We start from the raw sequence: 25,571 nt of genomic DNA, 5'->3' as shown, positions 1-25,571 counted from the left end.
AACTGATTTTTCTGAGCGTACTTTATCCACAGAGGCACACACTCACTCGCACGTTTGTATCCATCGAATATCATAACGGCGTTGGAAAGACGATGCGTATCACATTTGCCGTCACGTTTACGAGAAAGGCGATGCAAATCATTCGATTACAAGCATCACAAGACGTGAACGACAACGCGGACGAGAATGAGGCGCGCTTATAATATCATCCTCGCTAGTTTTATAATAATTCTCATGCACTCCTCCGTCTTTCCATAGCCCCATGTGTGAGAATATTTCACAGCTTATTCTCCCATCCCGGCGCGCGGGGCACACGCTACTTATTGCCACGGCTCTCGCGTATTAGCAACGAGAAATCTTCATGAAACGTTCTGTACTATGTTCGAAGCCCGTGTACTCACATGTAAACTTGCACTTTACCTAGGCGATTTTCACTCTCGTAGCTTTATCGCGAACACCTCATTCTTCTCCCTTCAAACTCTCGTTATTTCCGCGTCCCTCCACGCGACTATTTGCTACTAAAAAAACCCCAAAAAATATCGAACCCTACCGACCCACGGTTAGAAAAAATACTCGATACAAAGCGTCTCATTCAGCTTCTGAAGGCAAATAAACGATGGAATAACTTATTGATTAGGAAAAATTCAACACACGTCAGAAGATATCAGACCAGTTATCACGCAACAGCCTGCTTTGCCAGTCGCAAGATGTACGAGGTGGAGGACTTCGAAGGTGGCAATTTAGCTGGAAGGTTCAAGCTTCGTACGCATATGTGCAGTGGCTAAGACACGTCGTCGTCGCTGTCGTCAACGGTGTCCAGATCGCTTGTATAGAATCCAGGTGCGTTTATATGCGTCGAGGTGCTACGAGGTTACGGAAGAGGCCATATCTAACATAGTGTAAGGTATACCGAGCGCAAACCGAACGTTCAAGCCCCGAGGATATAAACTCAAGTACAAACATATGTGTACGTTTAAGAAAAATTCATGCAACTGCAGCATCCCTGCTGGGACGAAGACACTTGGGATATGCATTGCAATGGATACACGCATGTGAGAGACACGCTAATCGAACCGAATGGGCGTAAAGTGGCCTTGGTAAGGAGGGAAATCGTGAGACTATCGACGAGAAATTGCCGAAGAAATGTATGAGATGATTTTTTCAAGAGCCCATCATCGATTTCTTCTTTGCGGTGGAAAAAAAGTTGATTTGAAAAAAAGCGATTCGAGTCTTTTCGAATGTGCGATTGATTGGAAATATTATTGAACGAAATGAACCAACACGAAGAGACTTTTATATTAATATTTGGGATAAATACGTAGAAATATTTGCTATGATGTGTAGAAGCGCTGGTCTATTATTATATTACATTTCACCAAAGTACATAGTAATTTTTTTACTACGTAGGACCGAAAAAATTGAGGTTTGTGACATTCTCTTAGATGGAACGACGTATCGATATCTGAATGTCACTCGTGCCTTTGGTGGAATGTTCAAAATTGGTGAATTGAACCAATTTGTTAAATGTCTAAAATTTTTGTATCGTTGAGGCGCACCGTTCGAAAAGAAGTAAATCTTCTTTTCGAACGGTGCGCATCCCCAAACTTTTGCATTATTTGACACGCTCTGTATGAATTATTATTGTAATATCGATACATGGTCCGGGACGTTACTATAAAAACAATAATTTTTCGTATAAAAGTCCCTCCGTGAAGGTTTGTGTCGAGGTGAAAAAGTATCGGTGCGTTTTTATAATTCAACCTCACATTTTGTGTTGTGCTTTTCGAAGCGATTCAATGATTTAAGATGACGTACAGAGTTCGCTCAAAAATCGCTTTCTGCTTTCACTCCGCGCAGCTTCGTAGCGCAAAAGGTGCGAAAGACTTTCTATCTGCTGCAACCCCGACGAGATTTAGCATTTTTTCTTTCTCCTCCGCTATTTTTTTACCGTTCGTTCAAACGCATCTAGTTTCAAGTGCAAAATACTTTCTAGTCGGAAGCGCGCGCGCGAGCAGACGCGGCAGAACGAGAGAGGGAAGGAGGAGGAAAGACACGATGTCAAAGTGCATCAATCGAAATGGATCGAGATTGCGAAATTGGCTAGAACTAGTATAAACGAGTACGCGGAATCGTTGGAGAAAAAGGAAACACACTGCGCTAGAAACAATTCGTAAATATCTCGTTACTCGATCGGCAAACATGCTAATTAATTTTTCAATCCGCTACACGATTTTCCTCGCGATTCGTCCTGATCGGGTTTTACGCGATGCCGGAAGTACTCGCTGTGTGCTCCGACGAAAAAGAGAAAACACGAGCAAGAGAGGAGCAGACTTTGGCCGGATTAACGGTTACGAGATAATAAGGATGAGTCTCGCGATGCACCGAGCAACCAGAACAGAGTACTTTGTAAAAGTGCAAACGTACAGTTATACTCGCAACATGGAACGAAGGCTTTTTCGTGTTTCGCGTGTTCCTCTGACAAACACAGAGCAGCATGTCCACATCGTTTATTCCACTTACCGATCGGGGGGAGCAGACGCCGCTGCTTTGCCGTGGCGAAAACGGAGAAAGGCTTCCGGGGTTGTCCTTGAATTGGATAATTCATCGGTACGAACTGCAACACGAATAATAATCAACAACAACAAAGCAACTTCATTTTCACTTTCGTTCGTGTCATCGATATTAATTACTGCTTATTTTTCATACATTCTAACTTATTTCGACTCCATATGAGGCTGCCAATTTCAGACGAAACATTTTTCAAATAATCATGTAACAAGAGTAATGAAATAAATTAACGAATCGCTCATTTCGAAAATTTCCTCTAATTGCCATCCACGCTTTGTTCCCAGCATTCGTCCCCCACCGACACTATCGCGACTTTCATCAATTTGTGCGCATTATTAACCCAGTTAATGATCTCTCTATGAATGCGCGAATAAAAGTGAAAACAGTGTCCGCGAGGTCGCGGTTCGTACAAACATAAATGAATATATTGCTGGATTGATGCAAGATGAAATATCGGATGAAAGGCAATCGCACGGACGCGGCGAGGAAAGACTCGCAACTTATAACATGATCGCAGCTTCTTGGACACGTGGCTTCGGTAATGATCATCAACGTTAGCTGCAATTAGGTCGCGGCCTCGGCCTTCTCATTACTTACTGCATATGTGGTAGCGATATCCCACTCTCCCCGACGCCTCTCCCTCCCCCTTAAGCCCCTTCACCTGTCTCTATAAAATGTACGTTCATAGTTAATGCATATAAATGCATACGAAAACGGTAATGACGTGCAATCACAGTACGTGCGGAGATTGACGCGAGCGCGTGCCACGAGATCGAGCTCGACGTTGAGCCTACGACGAAGGGACTTGAACGATATGCGAGGATCGTTTGATCGTTGTCCGAGTACTCAATTATTCACGTAGCGAATACACACCTGGCACTTATGAGGACTCACGAGGTTCTAGTCGCTTGAAGCGCAATACGCGAGGTTACAGCAGCTCGGATTTGAGTAATTAGGAAGAAAGGGGTTTTTGGGGTTAATAAGAATGAGTCGAGTAGATCCGTTTGGTAGACGCATCGTCAATTTTTTCTGATGCATTCGCTGATTGAAACATAAACTTGGAATGACTTTTTTTATGACGTGGCTATTCTTGGAGAAGGCTCTCGTCAGGATTCACAATCGTAATGTCTTCTCCGAAGATTCCTTTATTTTTTCTGGTTTCGTTTGATGCGAGGGGCGAATAACGAGCTTCGAAGAAGCAGACGATCGTTCCGGAGACTGCGTGCTTCGGCTATCCGGAAGGTGGCAATGAAAAGAAATTGTCCGCATTTCCTGTTAAACTTCAATGCCCATTTTTCATAGTTTTCTTAATCATTTCGTTGAGTAAGCTCATCGATTTTATTTGCCTGCCAAAGCGTAGAAAAAATTTTGTCTAACCGATGACTGGACAAGATCGCGTAGGACTCTCGACGAGTGTCGCATCGATTGACGAACCGGACGCGCACAAAAGTAAAGCGCGAGCCTTCCTTTGACTCCATGAAATTCCCCCTCCTCTTCCTCTCTCTTTCGCGCCACTTATAAATATGAATATGTCGTTAAATTTGTGTGTGCAATTTTACTTCCGTATTGAGCGCGTGCATGCGCACCCGCATGTCATGTGTTCATCTCCGCGGATTATTATGTGTATATTAGCGAACTTTCGAGCTGCGAGAGGCAAACGACCGAGATGTTATTCATCGGCGATATGAATCAACAAATCATTTTACGTACGTGTATCTTTTGAGGTTTATGAGAAGATGATGCTTCGTTTGAAAGTACGAAAATCAACGTTTCTACTTAAATGTAGAGTTTAGAAGCAGGTCTTTTTCCAATGAAAAAGAGAAATATTTTGAAAATTTCTCCATTTGATAAAGGATAATATTTCTTACAACGCGAACGTAAAGCTCGATTTAATCCAAATTGAAAATAAATATTGCTCAGACGTTACGCTATTAATGAATTATTTTGTATTGATAATTCTCACTTTTCATCAATATTAGAATTGATGAAAGAATAAACTTTCTGCTAATTTACTGAGCGTGACTTGGCCAGAGTTGGCTCAATACAAATATGAATCGAATTTTCCTGAAAGATTTTGCACCGTCTTCGACGCTGGCTAAAGTAACATCTTCTACCTTGCTACCCTCTTCCTCGATTTCTCGCAAGAGGTACGAAGCGTGCGCGATTTATGAACCGAGACGACGTGGCATATTATTGCCCGGTGACCGAGTCTCCTTACTTCCTTACTTGTAGTCTCGCTTCTTCGTCCTGCTCGTGAGGCAATTGACATCCTTTAGCGCCGCATGACAACGGAACCGTTGTTGTATTGCCGAGAAAGAGCTTCGCGTCTTATACCGTTCTGCACCGGTCTCTTTCTCGTATACACGAAACACAAAATAATATACGATAAAGAGAGAGAGAGAGAGAGAAACTAAATGACATTATCGTCACTTTCATGGCACGGGGGAGCATCATCCGCAGCACATTTTCCAGATCTCGTCCATTGCCTCGAATGAGTTTATTACTTTTGAGTCACGAGATCTCGACACATCCAGCTCTACCACGTAAAGTTATCGCGCACTTTTATTTCTACTTTATCGAGAGTACCAGAAATTACGGTGCATTTACTATTTCTAGTGCAGAGCAGAGCTTTATAGGAGAATCAATAAGATCAAAGACTTGGAACAAGCCAATTTTTCCATTTGCCTCATATTCTCCATGAAAAATCGACCGTTTTTCATGTGTCTCCGATTGAATTAATTTGAAAACCTCGTTCCTCAAAACTTCCTTCGCAACTCCTCGCCATGTAACCACCTCACGTCAGTCCGCGAGTCGTACTAATTAATGAAAAAGTTATCAGCTATGGGGAACAGGAAAGAAGTCGATCCGAATTGGTTCGTCCCAAGAAAAATGCTTCATCGACAATGTTCGTAGGCCCGCTCTCGTTAAATTAATTTCTCAGCATTCTGCCCGCAGAAGCTCTTAATTTTGAACGGATATGAACGTCACGTAGACCTGCCACTGGGCGCACACGTGCACAAACTCCACAAGAAAGGGAGGAAAAAAAATTGGAAGAGAAAAAAAAGCTTACAACTGTGGTGAGGGCAGCGTATTTAATCCTGGGTGGTCCTGGAAGAATACACGAGAGATAGTTCACGTGCGTTCGTGTATATTCACGTATAAACGAGTAACGTATATACATGTATATGCAGATATATCTCCTTATATATATAAACATAAATATAAAATACTATACAGTGGAGACGCGAGCTGGCGGCTCTATATTCATAACATATCCGCACGCTTTGCAGAAAATAATATGCCAAGCGATCCATTATACCAAGAGAACTTGTGCTGGGGTGCGCGCCCGAAGAGCAAGCGCTCCGATGAACATGCATATACGCAGTTGACTTTTCGTCCTGCATAACGTATTTCAGCTGTCTCTGTCTCTCTATATATATTTATATAAATTGCTGTGTGCGCTATTATTGATGTATATAGACCCAGCCAAACGCATACGGGGCGTTTGACTTCACTTTCACGTTGTAAACTGTCGCTTCTTCTGAGTCGGTCGATTTTTTGTACTTTTAGACCAGGAACAAGCTAACAAGCATTTTGGGGTTCTTTAAACGGATCGTTGCATAAAATTGGCATATATAACTTCCGTCGTAGGTCACGTAGATCCGGCGAGTTGCCGGAGCTTAAGCCGGAGAGAGTCGAACGAAAATCTAAAAGCTCGACTTGCGGTAAAGACTCTAATGAAAATGCTCGAAATCGCAAAGTTCCGAAGTGCAGATTCGCTCTTCTCTTGTGCGGAGGAAAGGATGTGAAAATTCTTACAAATAACTAGGACTCGAAGCATCTGAACGGAATGTGTACAGAAGCGACGTGAGTTTCCCCATGCAAATAATGCATGTGCGCAGTCTTCGCTACCCATTTGCCCATGGGCTAGAGCAACGAATGTTCCATTATTGCTGTTCGCTTCATGCAGCATCCAGTAGTGCTCCTGATCTTTTGTGAACTCACATTCCCCTTCATTTCCACTAATCACAGTTTTTACTACAAAAGTATCGTTCAATCGCAATATATTATTTCCCACGAACGAATAATTCTGCATAGATAATGATGAAAAAACAACGTTTATGTCAATTTTGATAAGTATGTTGTACAAATTGAATGTTTCGTACGAACATCGTATTCTGTACCGACAATGTCAAGACTCATCGTCACGCGAATACAGGGAAAGAGAAAAAACTCTTTTGAACGTAAAACGTTTCATTGAATTCACTTTTGACGTGACTCCATATTTCGTTGATCATGGTCTCACGAAGCAACGGCTTCTGATCCGAGGGAAAACAGATTCTCCATCGCAAAATTGATACACAGAGGAAGAAAGGACGGAGCAGAACGGACACTCGCTCGTATCGAATGTATGTACGGAGATCGAATCTTGTTACGAGCTGTAAGAGTAACGATCATTGAATAGTACGGTCGTATATAATACGGTTATATGTGTAAGGGTACAGTACAACGTGCAGAGCAGTTTTCTCACTCGTTCGCGATCTATTCGCTCTTGGAAGAATCGCTCGAGTGTCGAGGAAGAACTGGGACGCAGCAGTAGCGTTTAGAAACGTTAGATAATAAAAATAAACATGTGGAATGAATTTGTCGATGTTTCTCTGCTCGTATTACTTTTTTCACGATTTTTAAGGTGTCAGTTTCGCGGAACTTATGACAAATACAGACTTTCGTGCCTGTATCAATTACCGCTTGGCAATACTTTACTCTTAATTTGGCACTGCGAACGTATAATTTCCAAGTTCAGGATATTAGCAGCGCCGATTTATAGCGACCGGTGTGCCGATGCTTGTCTAACTAATAAATTATTATTTCGTAACTTCCTATGGAATCTTTCATCATCGGTCCGATGCTGAAAAGTGTGTACGTGCAAAATCAACGAAGAGATTGCAGCAGTGAAATAACTTTGAGACACAATCATCGAACTGATCTATAATTCCGGTTCTGCATCGCGTATCCTGGGAACCTTAAGTTACACAACTGTGTAAACATATAAAGCCCGATATATCCGATGAAAGATGGAGAGATACGAGGTTGGATTAATGCCTTGGAGTTTAGAATCGCGAGAGCGGAATCTCAGGGCTCTGTTCGATGGAGAAGACCTCAATCGTTGTCACATGTGGAATCGTCTTCGTACGATTCCATCTCGTGTGTGGAAAATGAGGTAAAAAACGATGGGAGATTCACTGACAAGTGTACAATCCGAACGTTATTCTCACGAGGGCAAAAAAAACACTTGCCCGTACATAAAGTAGGATGTGCGGAGATGAGAGGACGAGGCTAAAGCCATAAGCTGTCATTATCCGTTGCTCGCAAGTCTCCTCTTGTCTTTTTCCACCGTCGGGTCTTTCCGATATACACCAATGGCACGATCGCTTGTGCATGCCCGGGCGTTCATGAATTTATTGCAGATGCAGATGCAGTGAGTCGATAACTAAGCGTGTTTATATACGTGCTATCGTGAGATTTTTGCGCTTGATCAAGCGAAAGATATTCGCGAGATGAGCGTGTGTGGTCTTCCCGGGCACACGCCATATCGCGTACGGTAGTCTGATATTTGCGCGTGTGTCGCCCTCCGTACTCGCGATAATTCTATACCTAGAAAGATATCATAGCCACAGGGAACTACTGATAATGCGAGGCTGTGTCGGGCGATCGGAAAAAAATCAAGGATCGATGCCCCGGAGCTCCCTGCAGGGGTGCATGCAGACCTGAAGGGAATATAATCATAATTTAGCGAAAGAAAACTGCGATGATAAGCACGCAGAATCAATAGTTCGATCGACGACAGATCACGCTGAGAGAAAAACGGATCTTCGGAGGGAAAAGAAAAATGCGATTCACCACGCGCGGCATCTGCACCATCTATACAAATATATCGCGGAGTATACAAAGTTTAATGGCGTGCGGCCGCGATCGGATCATCCTGACAGCTTAATCGTTGCTCCATGTGTGTGCTTTTATATAAAATCATCGCATCCATCTCGAAACTGGCGCAGTATACATAAACCTTCCGTCGTCGTCGTCGTCGTTGTGTAAACGAAAGTATGGAAGGGTTGAACGTGTAAATAACGCAGAATGGTGAGATGATGGAGATGCCGACGAAATTATAGCAATAACAACAGATTGACGAAGCTTGAAAAATCCTCAGATTCAGCAAGGAAAATCTCGAGATTATAAATCACAGGATATAAATATTTATGGAAGATGAAGTAGGAAATGCGGTTTCGGTTTCTTCAACGATGCTCTCCAACGCGCGACACCATTTACGTGCAAAAGTCGTAAACGAGAAATTTCATTGTGCTTAAAACGGAGCTAATTGAGTGGATAACGAAAACGAATCTGTTAAACAATGCTTGAACTACTTTCTTCCTGATTTACTCGTACATTGTACACGATCGCAAGAGATCTTATCATAGCGACCGACTAATTATACTTTTCTCGATGATCAAAGGGAGCGAGAACCCGAGAAAGGTGCACAACCGCGTTAGAAAACTGCGTGGAATAAACAACGACGAGTGGTGAAGACTGGATGCTTCGACTTACACGATTCGCGGCACAATGTCAAGAGGGAAAATGTCTTCCGTTTTAGAGTTAATGAGCGTTTACAGATAAGAGAAGAGTCTTGAGAAGGTCGATGAAACAGAGAAGAAGTCATGACGTACACGAAAAGGAAAAAGTCCAAAGACCGATGGGTCGTTTACGCACTCACACGAATCGTCATCATGAGCCTTGAGTGATTCTGCCTCAAATAATCTCGCTTATCGAGATGAACAAACAGAAACGTGTACCTGACAGCAACTTTTTCACCTTGAAAGCACCGATGCCTACAGACTACTTCGTTTCTGAGTGCATCAGCTATCAGCTACAGATTCGAGTGTTTATTTTCAGGTTTTTCTCCACATGGTCGACGACGAAAATTCTTGGAATATCTTTGCCCACTCGTTCCAAAGTTTTAAAAAAAAAACAGAACTCTCGTCCATCGATACCTCGAATTTAACGCCGTAAATCTTGTACCACTCGGCAACCTCAAATTTCTCGTGAATAAATACGAAAAACATTAGAGAAAAAATCTGTGGTGTTTGTGTGGTAGATCCTCGACTCACTCTTGACGCATTGGAAATTACGAAAATAATCGTTTTTGTTTAAGTGGAACAACGAAATAGGACGAAGCGTCCAATAAATCTGTTCCACGATGGTTTGCGTTGGGGATTCGTTTACAGTTTCTATCGAAAAAGGAAATCGTGTATTATTGTTTGTTTTAACGAAATGACCATCCTGGAGGAGCGTGTCTAAAACATAAAAATCGAAAAAAATTACCGTTCCTTTCCTGAATAAGTGGAACAAGCTTACGGAAAGTAGTCAGGTGAGGCGGTTCAACGAATTTTAGCTTGAAGAACCGATATTTTTGTGGAATCATTCAAGACGATAAATTATGCGTGGGTGGGAGGCAGTTCCGCATGTGTGGCAACCCAATGACCGATCGCGTCCATTGCCCAAAATATCACAATCTCAGCGTTAGCGATTGGAAATGAGAAACGTTGGGTTTCCCTCCCACTGGGACAGAGGGACGCGCTCCAACGCTTTTCTCCGCTGACTCGACAAGCGAACCGATAGGTACGAATATGCATGCATGCACAGTCGTAGCTTCGGGTATAAAAAGCAGTGGCAATTAGAGAACATCGACCAGGCAGTAAAAGATCAAGCGGATGGAGAACGCACGTCTCACTTTTGCGGTGAGCATTTTCTCCACACATCGAATCACCTTTGCCAGTTTAATGTACAAAAATTACTACCGCGTTTTCGTTCCTTTTTTTCTCAGGATTATCAAAATAGAAAACAGCCAATCGTTCGAGAGCTCATCATTGAAAAAACTTGTTAATGGAAACCATTCGAGAAAGGGAACGAAAAATGATAAAACATTCGAGGCCGCGGAGCTTTTGAGTTCAAGCACAAACAAAATTTGGCTAAGTAGACAAAAAACTGATTTTACATAGAAAAAAAATGAATCTACAGCTTTTCATGCAAATCTCGATCAATAATTAATTAATGAAAAAAAGACAAGCTCGATTATCATTTTTAATGATATGCGATGAAAAATATTGTGTAAACATCGAAAAGTCAAATGTATCTGTCGAATCTGATGTAAACCGAATATCCCTCCACGAGGATATCGAGATTATGAAACGTTTCACCTGTTCCTATGACGTCCGAATGCATTAAAACTGATTTATTCAAATTTATTCGGTTACCCGGTCATTACAACTCTTTCGACCGAATATGGCCGGAATATATAGACATACGCTGGCAACGTACAGCGCTGCAACGAAGCAAGACGATGCGACTACGATTTGATCGAAACTCTAAACTATACGCTCACAGGGAGGGCAAGGCCCGTTACTCGTGACCGAAAGGATCCGACCCCGGAGTTTACGAGGACGCTATCGAAGCATATATGTGTGTACACCTCTATATCTGGGAGTATACAAGCTCAAGCGGCTTCTGCTAGTTATAGTAGGCGAATACACCAGAGACCCGATCCTATCGACCTCGCATCCACAAGACTTTATTCTACCACACATTATTCCCTGCATGTGTATACTGTACGACAAAGTAGGATGATCTTCGAACCGCATCGACTTCAAAGGCTTTTCACCAAAGTCGATGCGAGTTCCTCGCAATGTTTCCTTGTCTAAACAAGACGAAAAGTCTGTCTAAAATTCGTTGGTATTTAAAGTAGAAACAACAACGAAATGTCAGTGAATTTATTCAAAGTTATCTACAAGCTTAATCGAGTTAATAAAAATATAAGATAGTAAATGTGACTCAGGCAACGTTGAAACGAGACTAAATATATTGAGCATTGATACAAAGTTGTTAACTCTAGTGGAAAGATTTGATTAGATAACGCCAAATGAATCGAAGCTAAATTGTATCTTGAGTAAATATTTACGGTAGGATTCGGTGCGCTTGAGTACCGCTTTTTCAAATTTCATCTTGTGAATATTCAACACTTTCCAACCATCCGAATTAACCCAATTTTTATCTTTCAAATAATCGAAAAAACTCGTTTAACAAGGAGTTTCGACAAAAATCACTGCAACGAATTTCAAAAACTTCTCATTCGAAACAATATTATTTTTCGACCACTGGGATTGTTACCACGCGTTATAAAGTGCAGAAAAATTTTTTTTGTTGTATCGAACGAAGAGAAAGTAACAGAAGCGATGAGGCTACTTATGGGCATACAGAGTGCGTATATTCATCTTTCACTGACATCGGTGTGACGAAGGATGAACAGATAGATAGTAATTAAACAGATTTGATTGAAAGGGCTCATCAATGTTTAATGATCGTAGGAGGAGAGATCGATGGATAGCGATGGATAATGCAGTCAAGCTGAAATTATTCGATCGTCATTACCGTGCTCTTGTTTATGACGTTTATGATCCTATCAACCGAAAAAAAATGTCTATCGATGCTTATTTACTGAAAATTTCAACAAATTTTGCGACCTCCACATTAATTGAGACTTCTAAAGTGTTGGAAGATGGTTTTTCAAAAGATAGAGATATATCTTGGCCTACTTTTCGCCTTAGCAGAGTATTTAACAACGCCCACGTACTCGAACGTGTACGCTGGTGAAGTATCGCGAACTCGGCTTATCTTATGGGGTCTCCAGGGAGATGGGTTCTGCATGTCGCGTATCGTAAATGACCCGACCACCACTCGCCCTCCCTCGCTCTCCTTTTCTCTTCCATTCTATCCGCGACTACTTAAATTTTCCATTGTCCTGACTCTTCGACATCCGAAGGCCCCTCGGCACTGGCAACGTTACGGACAAGAACGCGTACAAGTAACAACATCGATTTAGTACAAGCGTCCGAACTCAAGATTAACCGTGTTTTATTTTAGAAGCTTCGGCTATCTCAACTCTGAGCAGCTTTCGTGACCCAATTCTTAAAGACTTTTGCTTCAAGACACTTTCGGGCCAATAACGAGTAGAGAAAAAGTGCACATCGATGGGACTGCGGCTCTTTCTGCTTTTCTTTTCTCTCAGAATCTTTTACCCACGCCACCGGAAAATTTGAGACAAGGAGCGATTTTGGAAACGCTTCTAGACAAAATCGTCCGCATATTTATTTAATTTACTGTTCCTCGTATTTACTATTTCTCGTACTGATGTCAAGGAGCACCGGTGCGCTACTGTCCTGAAAAAACCGATTTGATTAATCGTTCTCGAACGCTTCGAAACTAGAAGTATCCTCGACGCTTCATCCATCATCAAGGTACTTTTACGCGAGCTGGCCAGGTTCGAATGTTCATGCGTCAGGAATCATCGATCGATTGGTCGGATGGATTTATTGGCTATATTTTGCAGTAAGCACAGCGACAGAGTACGAAAATATATAATAGAACGGATTAGTAGTTATGGGTACGCGAGACCTGTGCTGTCTCTCGTGTTTAGGTGTGTACCTGTCCGCGTGTAGTAAAGACAAGCTGTGCAATCGCTCGCCCGGGTACTTACAACCCGATCGTTCTCGTTGTCGGCGTGGAATCGTCGTCGCTGTGCGCCAACTCGAGCCGCGTTAACTTTCTACAGTGAAAGCTCAAACTGGAGATACGTACTGTGTGGCGTGCGTGCGTGTGCGCGATGCAGTTCGGCTTGTGAGACCTTGCGATTCAGCATATCTGTGAACGTACGAAGAGAAATAGAGACAGAGAGCACTGAAACTCGCGCAAGCTCAGGATTAATAGAATTCCTCGTGGAGATTACCGATCAACTGGTCTATACGAGCTGGTCGCTCCACCGATTGTGATAGATGGCAGAAAGGGGAGCCATATGTATGCTGATATAGAGTATACGCTCAAGATATATCCAGTTCCATTTATCTTGCTGGCGCGTTATTATTACCGTTGCATCGGTGTGTCTCGAACTTTCCCTCTCCCTCTCTCATTCGTTCTCTCTCTTTTTCTGCGAGTGCGCCTTGACAGGGAGACACTCCAACACACGCACGATTCAATTCCAGCGAGGTAGTTTCACCGCGCAACAACTACGACATTTCAAATCTGCAAGACACTTTCGACGTAATATATCGAGAAACTTAATAATCACTTGAAGAGCCGCGCATAAATATCATTGACGATGAAGCATTGGGCAAAAACGTGAGGTAGAAAAAGAGGAAGGAAAGTATACCGGCGGATGGGAAATCGATGCATTTAAATGGCAACGTTTGTTATCCTCTAACCGAACGTACCTTTGGGGTCCCAATCGATTACGAAGAGTGGAAACCTCGCCGGAAACTCCGCGGGGAGCTGAGATCCTCGAGAGAGTCGTTATTGCGCGTGGGTTGGAAAACCAGGTGGGAGCTCGCCAAGGTCTTTCCGTGAATCCCCAGCTTTAGGGAAATCCGCAGGCACACCGCGATATATTCATAAAACAGTCTAGAGATTGGGGGATATAGAAAAGAAAAAGTCAGATATCGTGTGGCGTGGAAGCGTTCTCTCGTGGAGGAAAAGCCATTTCACGAACGAGAGAATTCGTGCGTCTGCGTTGAAGTAAAGTGGAGAACGGCAAGTTACAGGCCATGGATTCACCGTAATCTCCCTTTCGTCATTTTTGCTCCGCATCCAGCGCTATCTTCGTCATCGGCTTTCCCGCTGCGCGTCTCAATCGCCGCTTCCGTCGTTCTCGTATATCCACGCGCCCGCTCCTCTTAATCCGTAATGTCTTTTCTCCCCTTATCACGGCTGTAACTCACGATGGCAAAAGGAGCGCGTGGATATGAGGGAACGCGGCCGGGGGGTGGAGGGTCGAGGGGCGAGACGAAGAAGAGTGGAGAAAATAAACCGGGGACGACAGAGGACGGAAGTTGGAATGACGGTCGCGGTGATTAGATTTGTACCGGTGCGGCATCTCTATTTTTCTGGCAAAGCTTCCTGCTGGATGATTATTTTATCCGATCGGACGATCTGACTTCGCGAGGATACGAAAGGTTTTCGGTGGTTACATAAGCGTGCAGGGAACACGCTGCTCCACTCATAGCAGCGCATGGCGAACTTTTTTTTCATTTATTTCAAGGATTACTCTCACTCTTTGACATTCGTATTCACGCTCAAATTCGTCTGGGTGGGCCACACGATATTTCGACACGTTTTAGTTGATGAATTCCATCGTACGCACACATGTTTTCGATTCGACTGCGACGTCAATGTGTTAAAGAACAAAAACAAGAGAACAAAACTCCACTCGGACGCTAAACGATTTGATTATGTAAGCCAAACAGCCTGAGACACCGAAACAGAGTTGACTCATCGTTCTTTCTCTCTTTTTGTCGCTTTATCTTTTCCTCTCCTGCTCCCCGGTAGTCACCAATTCTCTTGGTGCTGCTCTGTCGAAACCTCTGTCCTGGTAAAACGCCATGTACATATAACTAGATGTGAAGCTGTTAAGCGGTCTCGAATAATCCTGTTTGTGTGTTATTGAGGGAGCGTGTATGTGAACGTCGAAAGAGTCCGAGATCTCGAGACTGTGACCGCGGTGCGGTAGGGTCAGGGACGTCCGACGGCGCCACGGAAAACAGAGAGAGGGACAAGTCCTCCGATATCCTCCGGGCGCAGTTACAGCAGCTCCATTGCATGCACGTTGTGCTCTACTCGCCCCGTGATCATCGAACGACCGTTCCTCTCTCTTTCTCTCCGTACATTTCTCTTTCCCTCTCTGAGAAAGATTGTACTCGTGGTTCGACGCAAACACACAGGAATCGCCAGCAAAGAGCAGCCGTGAGTCACGCGACAGGAAGTCCTTTTTTTCTCTGTATTCAATACTTCCGCTGCTTGTAAATACCCACATAAATACACATGTACGGGGGGGGGGGGGGGGAGAGAGAGGAAGAATCGTTGCGGAATTCTCTTCGTTCGGGGTCATTGATGAGCAACCTGGGGAGGTTAAGGACTGACCCAGAGCGTCAGTGGATTTCACACGGTTGCAACGATATTTGAAGAAACGTTGACGAGTTTGGATCATGTTTGGGGATCCTGTCGATTTTTTCTGCATCTCCGAGAGGATTTTTAGTCAGAAATTAGAACGCTAGAAACTAATTGTCCTCTAGGGAAATCGATTTACAACATTTCCTTTATTTTCAATGCCCTGATAGAGAGAAAAACAAACAAATAATGCGAGATTCGAGTTGTCCACGTGCGAGTACGTACTCTCTAATTACCAGACGACCCACTTCCATGCGCACGAACACCTAATCAAACATCACGACGAAGGGGACTGGAATAGCGAGAGGTAAAATTATCGGGACGCGTTCGACACGTGTCAAAAATTCAACGAGCCAATGGACGCTGTCTCTCGTACGAGGCGATGTGAACTCCGCTGTTTTTGTCTGCGATACCTATAAATTAGTTCGACAACTGTATCTCCGAAGGCGAGAGCGAAAGAAGAGAGAGAGAGAGAGAGAGAGAGAGAGAGAGAGAGAGACGCGGAGCAGCACGAAAAAGGGGAGGGGGGTGGGATTTAACAACCATGATTGATATCTGAAGTCATTCCAGGCTTAATTAACGTCACAAATAACAAATAACAGCAAACATTTGCCATTGAAAACATTTGGCTAGTCTCGAGCATCGTGTTAATGCCGCGTGAGACAGAACACATCGGACGCGGCCTTCGCACAAGCAACAAAAAATACCGACGTACACAATTAAGACTCAATGGAGCTCCGATTTAAAAAATAAACAAAAAAAATTGGCTGCTCCAACCATCTCGTTCGTGGGAGACAAAATTGCCTTTAAATTCTAAAAAGTTGGCAAGCTCTGAAGCGAACGAAAAAAGAAGGCAAAGCCACCACAAAGTTCGCCCACTTAAAGATGCATTACTGGTAACCACATTGGCAGCGGAACTCTGCTTCTCCGACGCCCTAGGGAAACACCGGCTCTCGTAAAATCGGGTCGTTTGCCAAGTCAAACATCAAAAAATATCATTTTCTCTCTACTTCAATTATCTCAAGCTTTGTTTCTTGTATAGAAGGGCAAAAACTTTTTTGACAATCGAAATCGTATTATCCAGGTGGCATAGTAATTAAACGAGATAAACATGTTTTCCCAGATGAATGAAGAGCTAACACAATTTTAGTTGATTTCGTTTGAAAAAAAATTGAAACAAAACATCCTGTTCACCCGGCCCTCCACCATTTCGACCCCGGAAATGTCACATGGGCATCATTCTCGAATACCCAATCAATTATATTCTAGGAAACTTCGTCACACGAATTATTTCTTTCGTCTGTGTGATACGAGAGTTTTTCCCCTAACCACAACAGCATCTCAGAATAAAAGACGCCCGAGAAATCATTTTGGGAATTGACTACTGCGGGAAGTAAGCCAATTAGATGCCCATGGACGCGTTGGCAATAACGTCGATACGTGACGAACGCACACAAGGGAAACGAACCCTCCGTCAGACTTTAGCCATGTACAGGAAAGCTAGAAGGCGTTTCGTCAACGCGAATACCAGAGCTGCTTAGCCACGCTGGTCACGTATATGCGAGAACAATCGATCTCCACATTCCGATGATTATCAACTTAAAAATTATTATAATTTCTCCGTTCTAGTGGGTAGTTGATGAAAAAACTCTTCTTACGGAGAGGAGAAAAGCCTTAAAGAAACGCATAGATTCTACAAAAGTAATGATGTCCCTGAATTATGTGGAATGACAATTAGACATATAGAGAATTTATAATTAGATGAAGAATTCCTTTATTACTTTTCTAATTGACAAACCCAAGCAATTTCCTATAAACGCTACTGCATGAAACTGAAGCTTGATCCACTTAGTATTAATAACCGTCAAAGTGCATTACGGATCATAAGCAAAGGCCCGTATACACGTGTCCGATAATTTTGCGATACGTTGAGTAGTATAGGCGTGGAACACTGAGAAATAATTAGTGCGATGGAGATTGAATAATCTTCCATCGGGTGGTGTTTCAAGGGATTTCATAGGAAGCCTCTGTTGTGTGTTCAAGTTAGAGACGCGATTATATGTGCATTCGGTGTATACGGAGACTTTCCCTCGAACGAATGTGTACACGCCAATGTCAGAGCTAACAAGTTTTCTACTCAATCTTCCAATCCTGCCGTACCTGCCACACAGTGTGCCGATGCGGAGTTCTGAGCTGCCTTCGAGCCCAGAATTCAAAGGTTATAGGAAGAAATGAGTGCACACAAAGTCCCGGGATGCCACAGCGACTCGGATTGAAGCCGCGGAAATGATGGAACTTCCGGGCGGTCTGGGTTCAGCTTGGCTTGCCAACGGTACATTTTACTTTATGAAAGAAGTCTGGTGCGCTTCGGGATTGTACATCTCGGTGTACGAGGCCCCTGTAAACGTGACGAACAAAATACATCCTGTCTGCTGAGAGTATGCAGTCCATACATGCGAGAAAAATTGATGCGAACACGAAATTGAAACGTTTTCTTTCTCTCTTTGTGTTTTCTCGACAGAATAACTCTGCGGGAAGAGCGTGATGATGCAGCCGGCGCAGAGGCCGCCCGTGATATTCTGTTAGCCGGGTTGAGCGAGCGAGATTGCCTCCTCTCGCGGAAGGAAGTCGATCCACGAGGGTAGTGAGAGGGAAAGAGGAGCTCGGCGTTCGCTCGCCGGGCGAATGAAAATGGCCTCGATCTTGGGAGATGCTACGGGCCCCGGGGCTCCGGGATTACCAACGAGATGTTTACTTCTCCTGCAGAGATCATTGGCAATCCAGCTGAGTCGCGGTCCACCCCCGCACTCGCTAAACACCGGACAACAGCACGAGACTGCTAAGGAACATCCGGCCGACGAGATGTGGATGTACGACAAGGGCTACAATCTCTTCCAGGTAAGATCGAGCCGGAGCCTCTCTCCAATATCTTTCTTTCTCAATCTGCTCTATCGACACTCTCCCGCGCGTCGTAACTCATCAACCTTTATTACCGGGCGCGAGAGACGAAAGAGGTCAACAATATGCGGCACGGAGTAATGTACTCTTCGCCTTCAGTTATCAAGTAATTATCGATCGATTGATAAATATGCTGAGGTCCATTGGAGATGGAAAACTCATTTGACTCGCTCATAAGTATGAGATAATATATGATACCGCGTGCGCGCGCGCGCGTCTTCCTCTGCTTTTTACGAGCTTCGCCGCCAAGTCTATTTCGTATGCTTGCACTCTCTCTCTCTCTCTCCGTTCGCAGTGCGTCTGCGAGAATATTGTGTCGATACAACGTCCGAGGTGAAGCGAGCGGTAATTTACAGGGGAACGACAAAAACACTCAATCATTTAGCCGTCTACCGGCTCGCTCTTTTTCTTTCTTTCCGTTATATTTCTTCAATGTATAATGCTCCTGACGCGACGCCGCAGTCTCAACGTTTTCCTCACTTTTTGTCTCTCAATTTTCCTCTCTCACTTTTCTTTTCTCTTTCTTTTACCGCTGCTGCTGCTGCTGCTGCTGCTGCTGCTGTTGGGTAGCGAGCACTATCGTTAAACGAATCGAGCAACTATTATCCCGCGCACGCCACGACCAAAGATTACGAAATGTAGCTCGCTCGTCGCGCTCTGTCTGTTGACGATGTTGAACGCACCGCGAGATAATCCTTTCCGCGGTATTATTACGCACCGCGCTGAGGAACACCAGGGACGCATTAGCCCGATCGGTAGTTACGGCAATCGCACCCGAGTATATGACAAATATACACACAGAGCCTTATAGTCACGTTGAACCGGAGGTAAGCACTCCTGTATACTACGCTACAGAGCAAAAGCGGTAACACGCGCCCGTCCGCGTTTATGATTGCTCTGCCTGGACACACCGTTATACAAACGGCTCGAACAGAGAACGAGAGAGCACTCAAGAGTATACGGCAATGAAATACAATGAGTTATGAGCAATTCAACAAAAGCGGGTCCAATAACACGATCCGCAGTCTCTTTCTACACACCTCTTTCCTGAGCCGTGGCTCTTGCAGTATTTTCGATCTCCTGCATTCGCCATTTTCATTACGACTGTTTTTTTTTTCCTTCTTTATTTTTTCTTCCTTTTTCCATTCAGATTACAGCTAATCCGTTCGTGCACACAAACAACACCATAACCTTTCGTTTTCCAGTCGCTATATGGCAGACGATTCGTTCAATAATAACTGTGATCACGTGGAATGATCGCGATTTAACTTGAAACGTGTGGCAATGATTTTTTTTAAAGGGGATAATGAAAATTCGGGGATTTGACGATGAAAATTATAATTTTACATGGCGAGAATTGAGAACGGGAGCGCAGCGAGCAAGAAGTACATTTTGCCACAGAAAATCTTGAGTGTCAACGATGCTGCTATTTTTGGTGAGTCTCTTTCGCGGTACTTGGGATCCGGAAGTTAATCAATTCAAAGTGGAGCGCATGGGGTGTAGAAAAAAAATGAAAAGAAGAACACTCGAGGATCCCAAACCTGATTCACCGGACTTGATGAAGTGGCTCCGTGACACGTAAACGAAGTAGCGGGTAACGAGGCCACCAAGGAAGAGGTGCTGAATCGTTCAATATTCGTAACAAAGAAAAATCTCAGCGCGAGCCTCTTGCGCCCTACAAGATTTTTTTCTTCACACGAACAGCCGCACTGGCCTCTTTATAAATAAAAGAATTACGATGCGATCGCGACAACGGGTAAATCGACACGTAAAATTCACATTTGCCCCAATGAAAATGTGTATTCTCATCGCGAAATGGAACGATAACTTATTGTTCAACAATGATGATTAACACCTGCTAACGACAAGCCTCGATGATTGATGCCCCGCGGAGATAAATGTCTCGCATTCTCTCTATAAATTTTGAACGTAAAAGACGCTTTGTGGAATAAGCGCTCACCCGCCCGAACTGCCTGCTCATTCTCCTCGAATTTATTGGTACGCGAAATTTGTATCAAATTTACTCATGATAATAGGTTTGAACGGTGAGCTTATTGGAACGCGCAACTCGCGCGCACACGCACAAAGATAGAGAGAGAAGGGAGTATACGAAAGGAGGAAAAAAGCGGAAATTGTTCAGTCGAACGTTCAATGTTTCAAAGTCCCGTCTTCGAGTTAGCAATAAAATATAATGCCGTTTACAGTTACTTCGTTTCTCTCCTTTTCTCTGCCTATTATGTGTATGCATCTATACACACCGCGTATATATATCCCTATATTTCTCGTTTCTCCTTTCATGCTCGATAAACTTATGCGTCCCGCGAATATAAATAAAGACACGTGAATATATACGTTGCGTATGCCAAAAGATATTACGCTCAGAGTTATGCCCAATAAAGCGTTATCGGATAGATATTTAAGAAAAAAAAGAAACTAATAATATTTCAAAAATATAAAAAAACAACCTGCTCGGAGGAGAATGTGCGGCAACGCTTTAAACCGATATCCCGTCCCGATATTTATCCGGAGAAAGAAAAACTGGGTAATAGACTATCCGGTCCCAGACGTAAAATGCCGAATATTACAAAAATAAAGTGGACGTAAAATGGCATGAATCTCGAAGGAAGGAAAAAAGTATGAGCGATAAAACACTCATAGGTGTACACGAGCAAGCCCAATAGCGATATACAAGTGTCGGCGAGACTTTTTGTTACGCCGGTATCCTAAGCTATAGTGCCAGATAGTGGTCGCGACTAAGCTTTTATTTCCCAACGATTGTGTGTAGCGTAATAATTTGATATTCGTAGTATCGCTTCGGCAAACCTGTTGCTCGGTTATAGAAATCTCAAATTTGCATTGTAAATCGTTGTTACTTCACGAAAATCATTAAAAATCATTCACCGGCTGTAATTTTTTCACCAATTTTCCAAAACCCTTTGATCACGGATCTCCGTAAATCGATAAGATCAAAAGTTATGTAAACCGTTAAAAAAATATGAAACGGATCGGAAGAATGTGCGATTGTTGAATCATTCCGAAGCTGCACTTCCCTTGCACCGAAACGATATGTTTCAGCACGTGCATTCGTGCTGCGGAATGAGACGAAACAAAAAATTCTGAAATATCAGCTCTCCACGTATATACATCTTTACGTATATTGGTAGTTTGCAATTGCAGCTCTTGAGAGTGCACGTGGATGCTCAGAGATAAGAGAGGCGTCTCCTCCTCCTCCGTGAGGAACACACAGAGTTTCAAACACACAGAGTAAATAATCCCCTGCGCGGATGGGTTCAAGAAAAACTTCATAGCTGTGCACACTCTGCCGTACGTTAGGAACTGTTGCCCCGCGGATGGCTCTTTATCTATGTTTACCGTAAACCGTTCGAGAAGTTATGAGGATCCTTTTCTTTTTACGTGTGCTGATAATGAAAAATAAAAAATAAAAAAAAAAAAAACAGTGTGAAATAGCTCGCGTGTTCGAAAGCTCCGAGGGTTTTGAGCTTCGTTTAAATATTCTCGCGTTGATACGATACCTGCGTTAGCGCGATAAGTCACTCAGTCTTCTATTGTTTATTCACCAATACTTATACTTACTCACTTTGATACTTTTCTTCCAAAAAGTATCCTCATTTATCTAGCTTCATTGTTATCATCTTCATTCGGGAAGAAAAATATTTACAATTACGTTACTCTCGAATCGACGTTTGAGAGTGCTGGTCTCTGCATCGAAACGACGGACTGCAACGATTGCGGTTGTGCGTTGATGCGGTGAAAGGTGGATTACAAGTTACAATATTTTAATATACATAATGTAATATAGAAATATAAATGAACAACAAGTTCAACAAAACGTGCAAACCGATCGCTCGTTATATCTCCCTCTTCCCTCGTTCCCTCTCTTTTTCACTCTCGGTCTCAGTCTTTCTCTTGAAATATCCAATGCGAGTCTCGTCGTTGTCACGATAAAAAGCTTCTCCGCGAGAGTGACTTTCGAGTTGGCGCGTAACGCAAACGGGGCGGCCACGACGCACGCTGCGCTGTTATTGCGGATACCGAAACCGCTCAGTGACTTTCGCCCACAAACTGTATTATTAATATACCGCACGTTATACGCCTGCATCCATAAATACTCATAAATATATATTAATACGCATACGTGCGTGCGTGCAAATAGTGCGTTTTTCCGCGACAATGTCGAAATACTTTTTCGTCCGGATTTCGTTCTCCACGTCCAGTTTCATTACCCCACACATCTCTCAATTCTCAAGCGATCGCGCGTCGTTGCATCCTTCCCTGTCGCGAGATAAGACGAGCGCGAAGCGAGAAAGGAAGCGGGAGGAGGGTCCCCCCTACCTTCAATCTTAGACGGGGACAAATACGACTCTCGTTTCCTCTCCAATTGTCGCACTTTCACTCCTCACCGTATCACATGACGAAATAAACCGAACGATTCTCAATAATAAATTTGACGCGGCTGATGTGACGTCGCCGCACGGAAGGTCTCGATTTCAAATATTTCGCGGGTTATCGACTTGACCTTTTTCGGTAGCATTTTTTCATGACCTGGGACAGCGCGGGGGAACTTTGCCATCTGCTGCTGTCTACAAAGCCATAATCGACTTTGATTTGCAGAGTTGAGCGAAAGCTCGGAATTATCGCGCAACCAACAATTTGTCGTTCCCATAAGCGATGACAAACGTTCACATCGACCTCAAGCCCAAGTTTTTACTTCCTCATTAAAGATACAATCACTTTAAATTGATGTCAGAGTTATTACTAATTCGAAATTATGAATAAATTTTTTCACCTTATCTTTTTGCGAATGAAATTACAAGCCTGATCATTAATTTTTTATGTAAAAAGCGCTTTAGAGAGGGCAAAAGGAAAGCACAAAGGAGAATGGATCAAGAAAAAAGTGTTAATATAAATACAGAAGGCTATGACAGCAATGGCTCAAGCCAAGAAGAAACAAAATACCGAAATAAGCAAATGTCAGGTCATACGAGTGCTCATTAACAATTTCGTTCAATCTTTAAAGTAATATATCTTTATTACTAGTGAGACAATCGTCTCGAATTTTTTTCCAAACCTTCGTTATATACTTCATTGTTATTGTGTACTTTTTCATAAACTTCGTAAGAAGCGTTCATTCGTTGTATGGAAAGACAAATGATTTTTTACACATAGTCTCTGTACCCCTGTGTATTTTTCTTCATATTTAAGCACATTTATCTCAATAACCAATAAGACGAGCCCCTTAAAATTAGATGTGCGTGTCAGTCAAGACTTTCTTAATAAAATCGTTTCGTGCGTGAACTACCTTAAGACTATGGAGAATCCTGTAGGATCTGTAAAACTAGGTGACTCGGAACGTCACAGCTTCGATTGCCGTCGAGTGGGCATCTAAAAAGTGTCGCAGATATTGAAATACGCTTTTTGTCACACACCCAGCAACGCATGCGAATATAAATACATCGATACATTAGTTCGCAGCAACGGCCGCGGTGACACGAGGTTTGCAAATCGAGTATTTTCTAACGACCCTTCGCACTTAACAGCGTAGCAACACCTCGTTAAGATAGTATAGCGTGCTCCAAATAATTCCAGTTCTCGAGGACATTTTTCAAGCGATGTGCATGTATAATATCGTACGTGACACGGACTCGTAGATAGAGTGAATATTTTTCTCCTCCGTGTCGTTCTACTTCAATGCGAAACCATATCTAACCTTTGCGTATACGCAGGAAATACTCATATCTGCGGCTCCTTAATTTTTCATCGAAATATCCGGTCAATTAGTGCTCGTTATTAGGATTTCAACAAATAATTAAAACGCTATTTTATTGCATCAAACATTGCGATGTGTGAGCCAATTATCAATTTTTTAACGAGTTAGCGAAAGGTGAAAATAAACAATACTTTTAACGTCTTCGGATAATCATTTGACGACTTAATATGTGCGGTGATAAAATTTCTGTAATTCAATTTGTTGTGATCACTATGCGCGGGTATAATACGAGCTCGTGAGCTTTTGTGTATGAGACTACTCGGAGCGCGCGGATTAACGTTTCAAGTACTGACAGATTATATTTACTCCTCTCGTGTATAATACCGATTCAAAAGTTTTTTTTATCCTCGAGAAATATATCGGAGCAAACATAAATAGCGAACGTAGTTTCTGACACTTTGAAAAAGGAAACAAAAGCTCACTTTGGACAGTCGGCATATCGTTTGCACCGAAGCACGTCGTTCGTAAAGCTCTTCCAAGTGAGAGCGAATAAGAGAACGAAAGATAGTGAGGAATGAAGAGAGAAAGAGCGGGGCCGTCTGTGGCATTATCTGAGAGCGATGGGCTCTCGGTTCTCGCGAGTCAAGGAAGGACGTCGTCTCTTCGTTTGCTCTATAAATCAAGCCAATTTATTGTTGTTATGATTATCATGATACGGGAGGCGTAATTCTGGTTTTAATCCCTTAGCGAGAGCTCGTTTTATCCTACGTCTCAGGCTATAAAATACTCGTCAAAGAATTCCCACCCTTCTATAGTTTCGCTTGTATTTGCTTCGACTCTTCTCTTCGCTGCTCGCGTCTCTTTATGGATTCTCTATATTGATTTTCATCCGAGCTATATAATTGCCAGAGCAAAAAACTCGCGACCACCCGACTGACACGGGCGTTCCACGGTGGCTGGGAAAGCGGAGGCAGCGTGATATACGAGTTTACGACGCCATCGATCATAGACGTGAATTTAAAACGGAACGATTTTCATTCCAACTTTATACCTAAAGAAAATATATTCAAATTCCTTAATGAGTTAACCTATCAAACGAAATGCCTCCACTTTCTAGTTTTGTCAGATCTCGTGTAGGGTGCTCATAAACTAACGATACCGCTGATTTAATTTGTCATTACTTATGCAAGAATTACAAAGTCTCACATTCCCTAAATTTATGAAGAAATTTCACTCCATCAACGCGACGAAATCGGCCTCTATATAAATCGAC

The 25,571-nt window shown here is 43.1% G+C and overlaps 2 protein-coding genes across 4 annotated transcripts in view; one reads left to right on the top strand and one right to left on the bottom strand.

The window, feature by feature from the left end:
- The window catches only part of knockout (Stork-head domain-containing protein knockout), a 116,308-nt gene that overhangs the window by 27,443 nt on the left and 63,294 nt on the right, over positions 1 to 25,571 (top strand). For both annotated transcript variants that reach the window (XM_043410986.1, XM_043410987.1), the window contains exon 2: positions 18,134 to 18,510. In XM_043410986.1, coding sequence (XP_043266921.1) covers positions 18,298 to 18,510 — 213 coding nt within the window. In that variant the 5' untranslated portion in view covers positions 18,134 to 18,297. The remainder of the gene's footprint in view (positions 1 to 18,133; positions 18,511 to 25,571) is intronic.
- LOC122405913 (uncharacterized) overlaps positions 1 to 25,571 on the bottom strand; it is a 134,798-nt gene that overhangs the window by 63,488 nt on the left and 45,739 nt on the right. The window contains exons 1-2 of one of the 2 annotated variants that reach the window (XR_006259844.1): positions 13,154 to 13,284; positions 2,521 to 2,614 (exon numbers count right to left, since the gene is read on the bottom strand). Coding sequence is in view for 1 of the 2 variants with exons in the window: in XM_043410990.1 (XP_043266925.1) it covers positions 2,521 to 2,614 (94 nt within the window). In the remaining variant the exon portion in view is untranslated. Of the gene's footprint in view, positions 1 to 2,520; positions 2,615 to 13,153; positions 13,285 to 25,571 lie in introns of those variants that run through there. The other variant, XM_043410990.1, reaches the window with a different exon arrangement.

The sequence above is a fragment of the Venturia canescens genome, chromosome 2 (genome assembly GCF_019457755.1).
Source record: "Venturia canescens isolate UGA chromosome 2, ASM1945775v1, whole genome shotgun sequence".
In the NCBI taxonomy this organism is placed as follows: domain Eukaryota; kingdom Metazoa; phylum Arthropoda; class Insecta; order Hymenoptera; family Ichneumonidae; genus Venturia; species Venturia canescens.
Note: the sequence above shows the minus strand (reverse complement) of the source record. Positions and strands in the feature narration are given on the sequence as shown.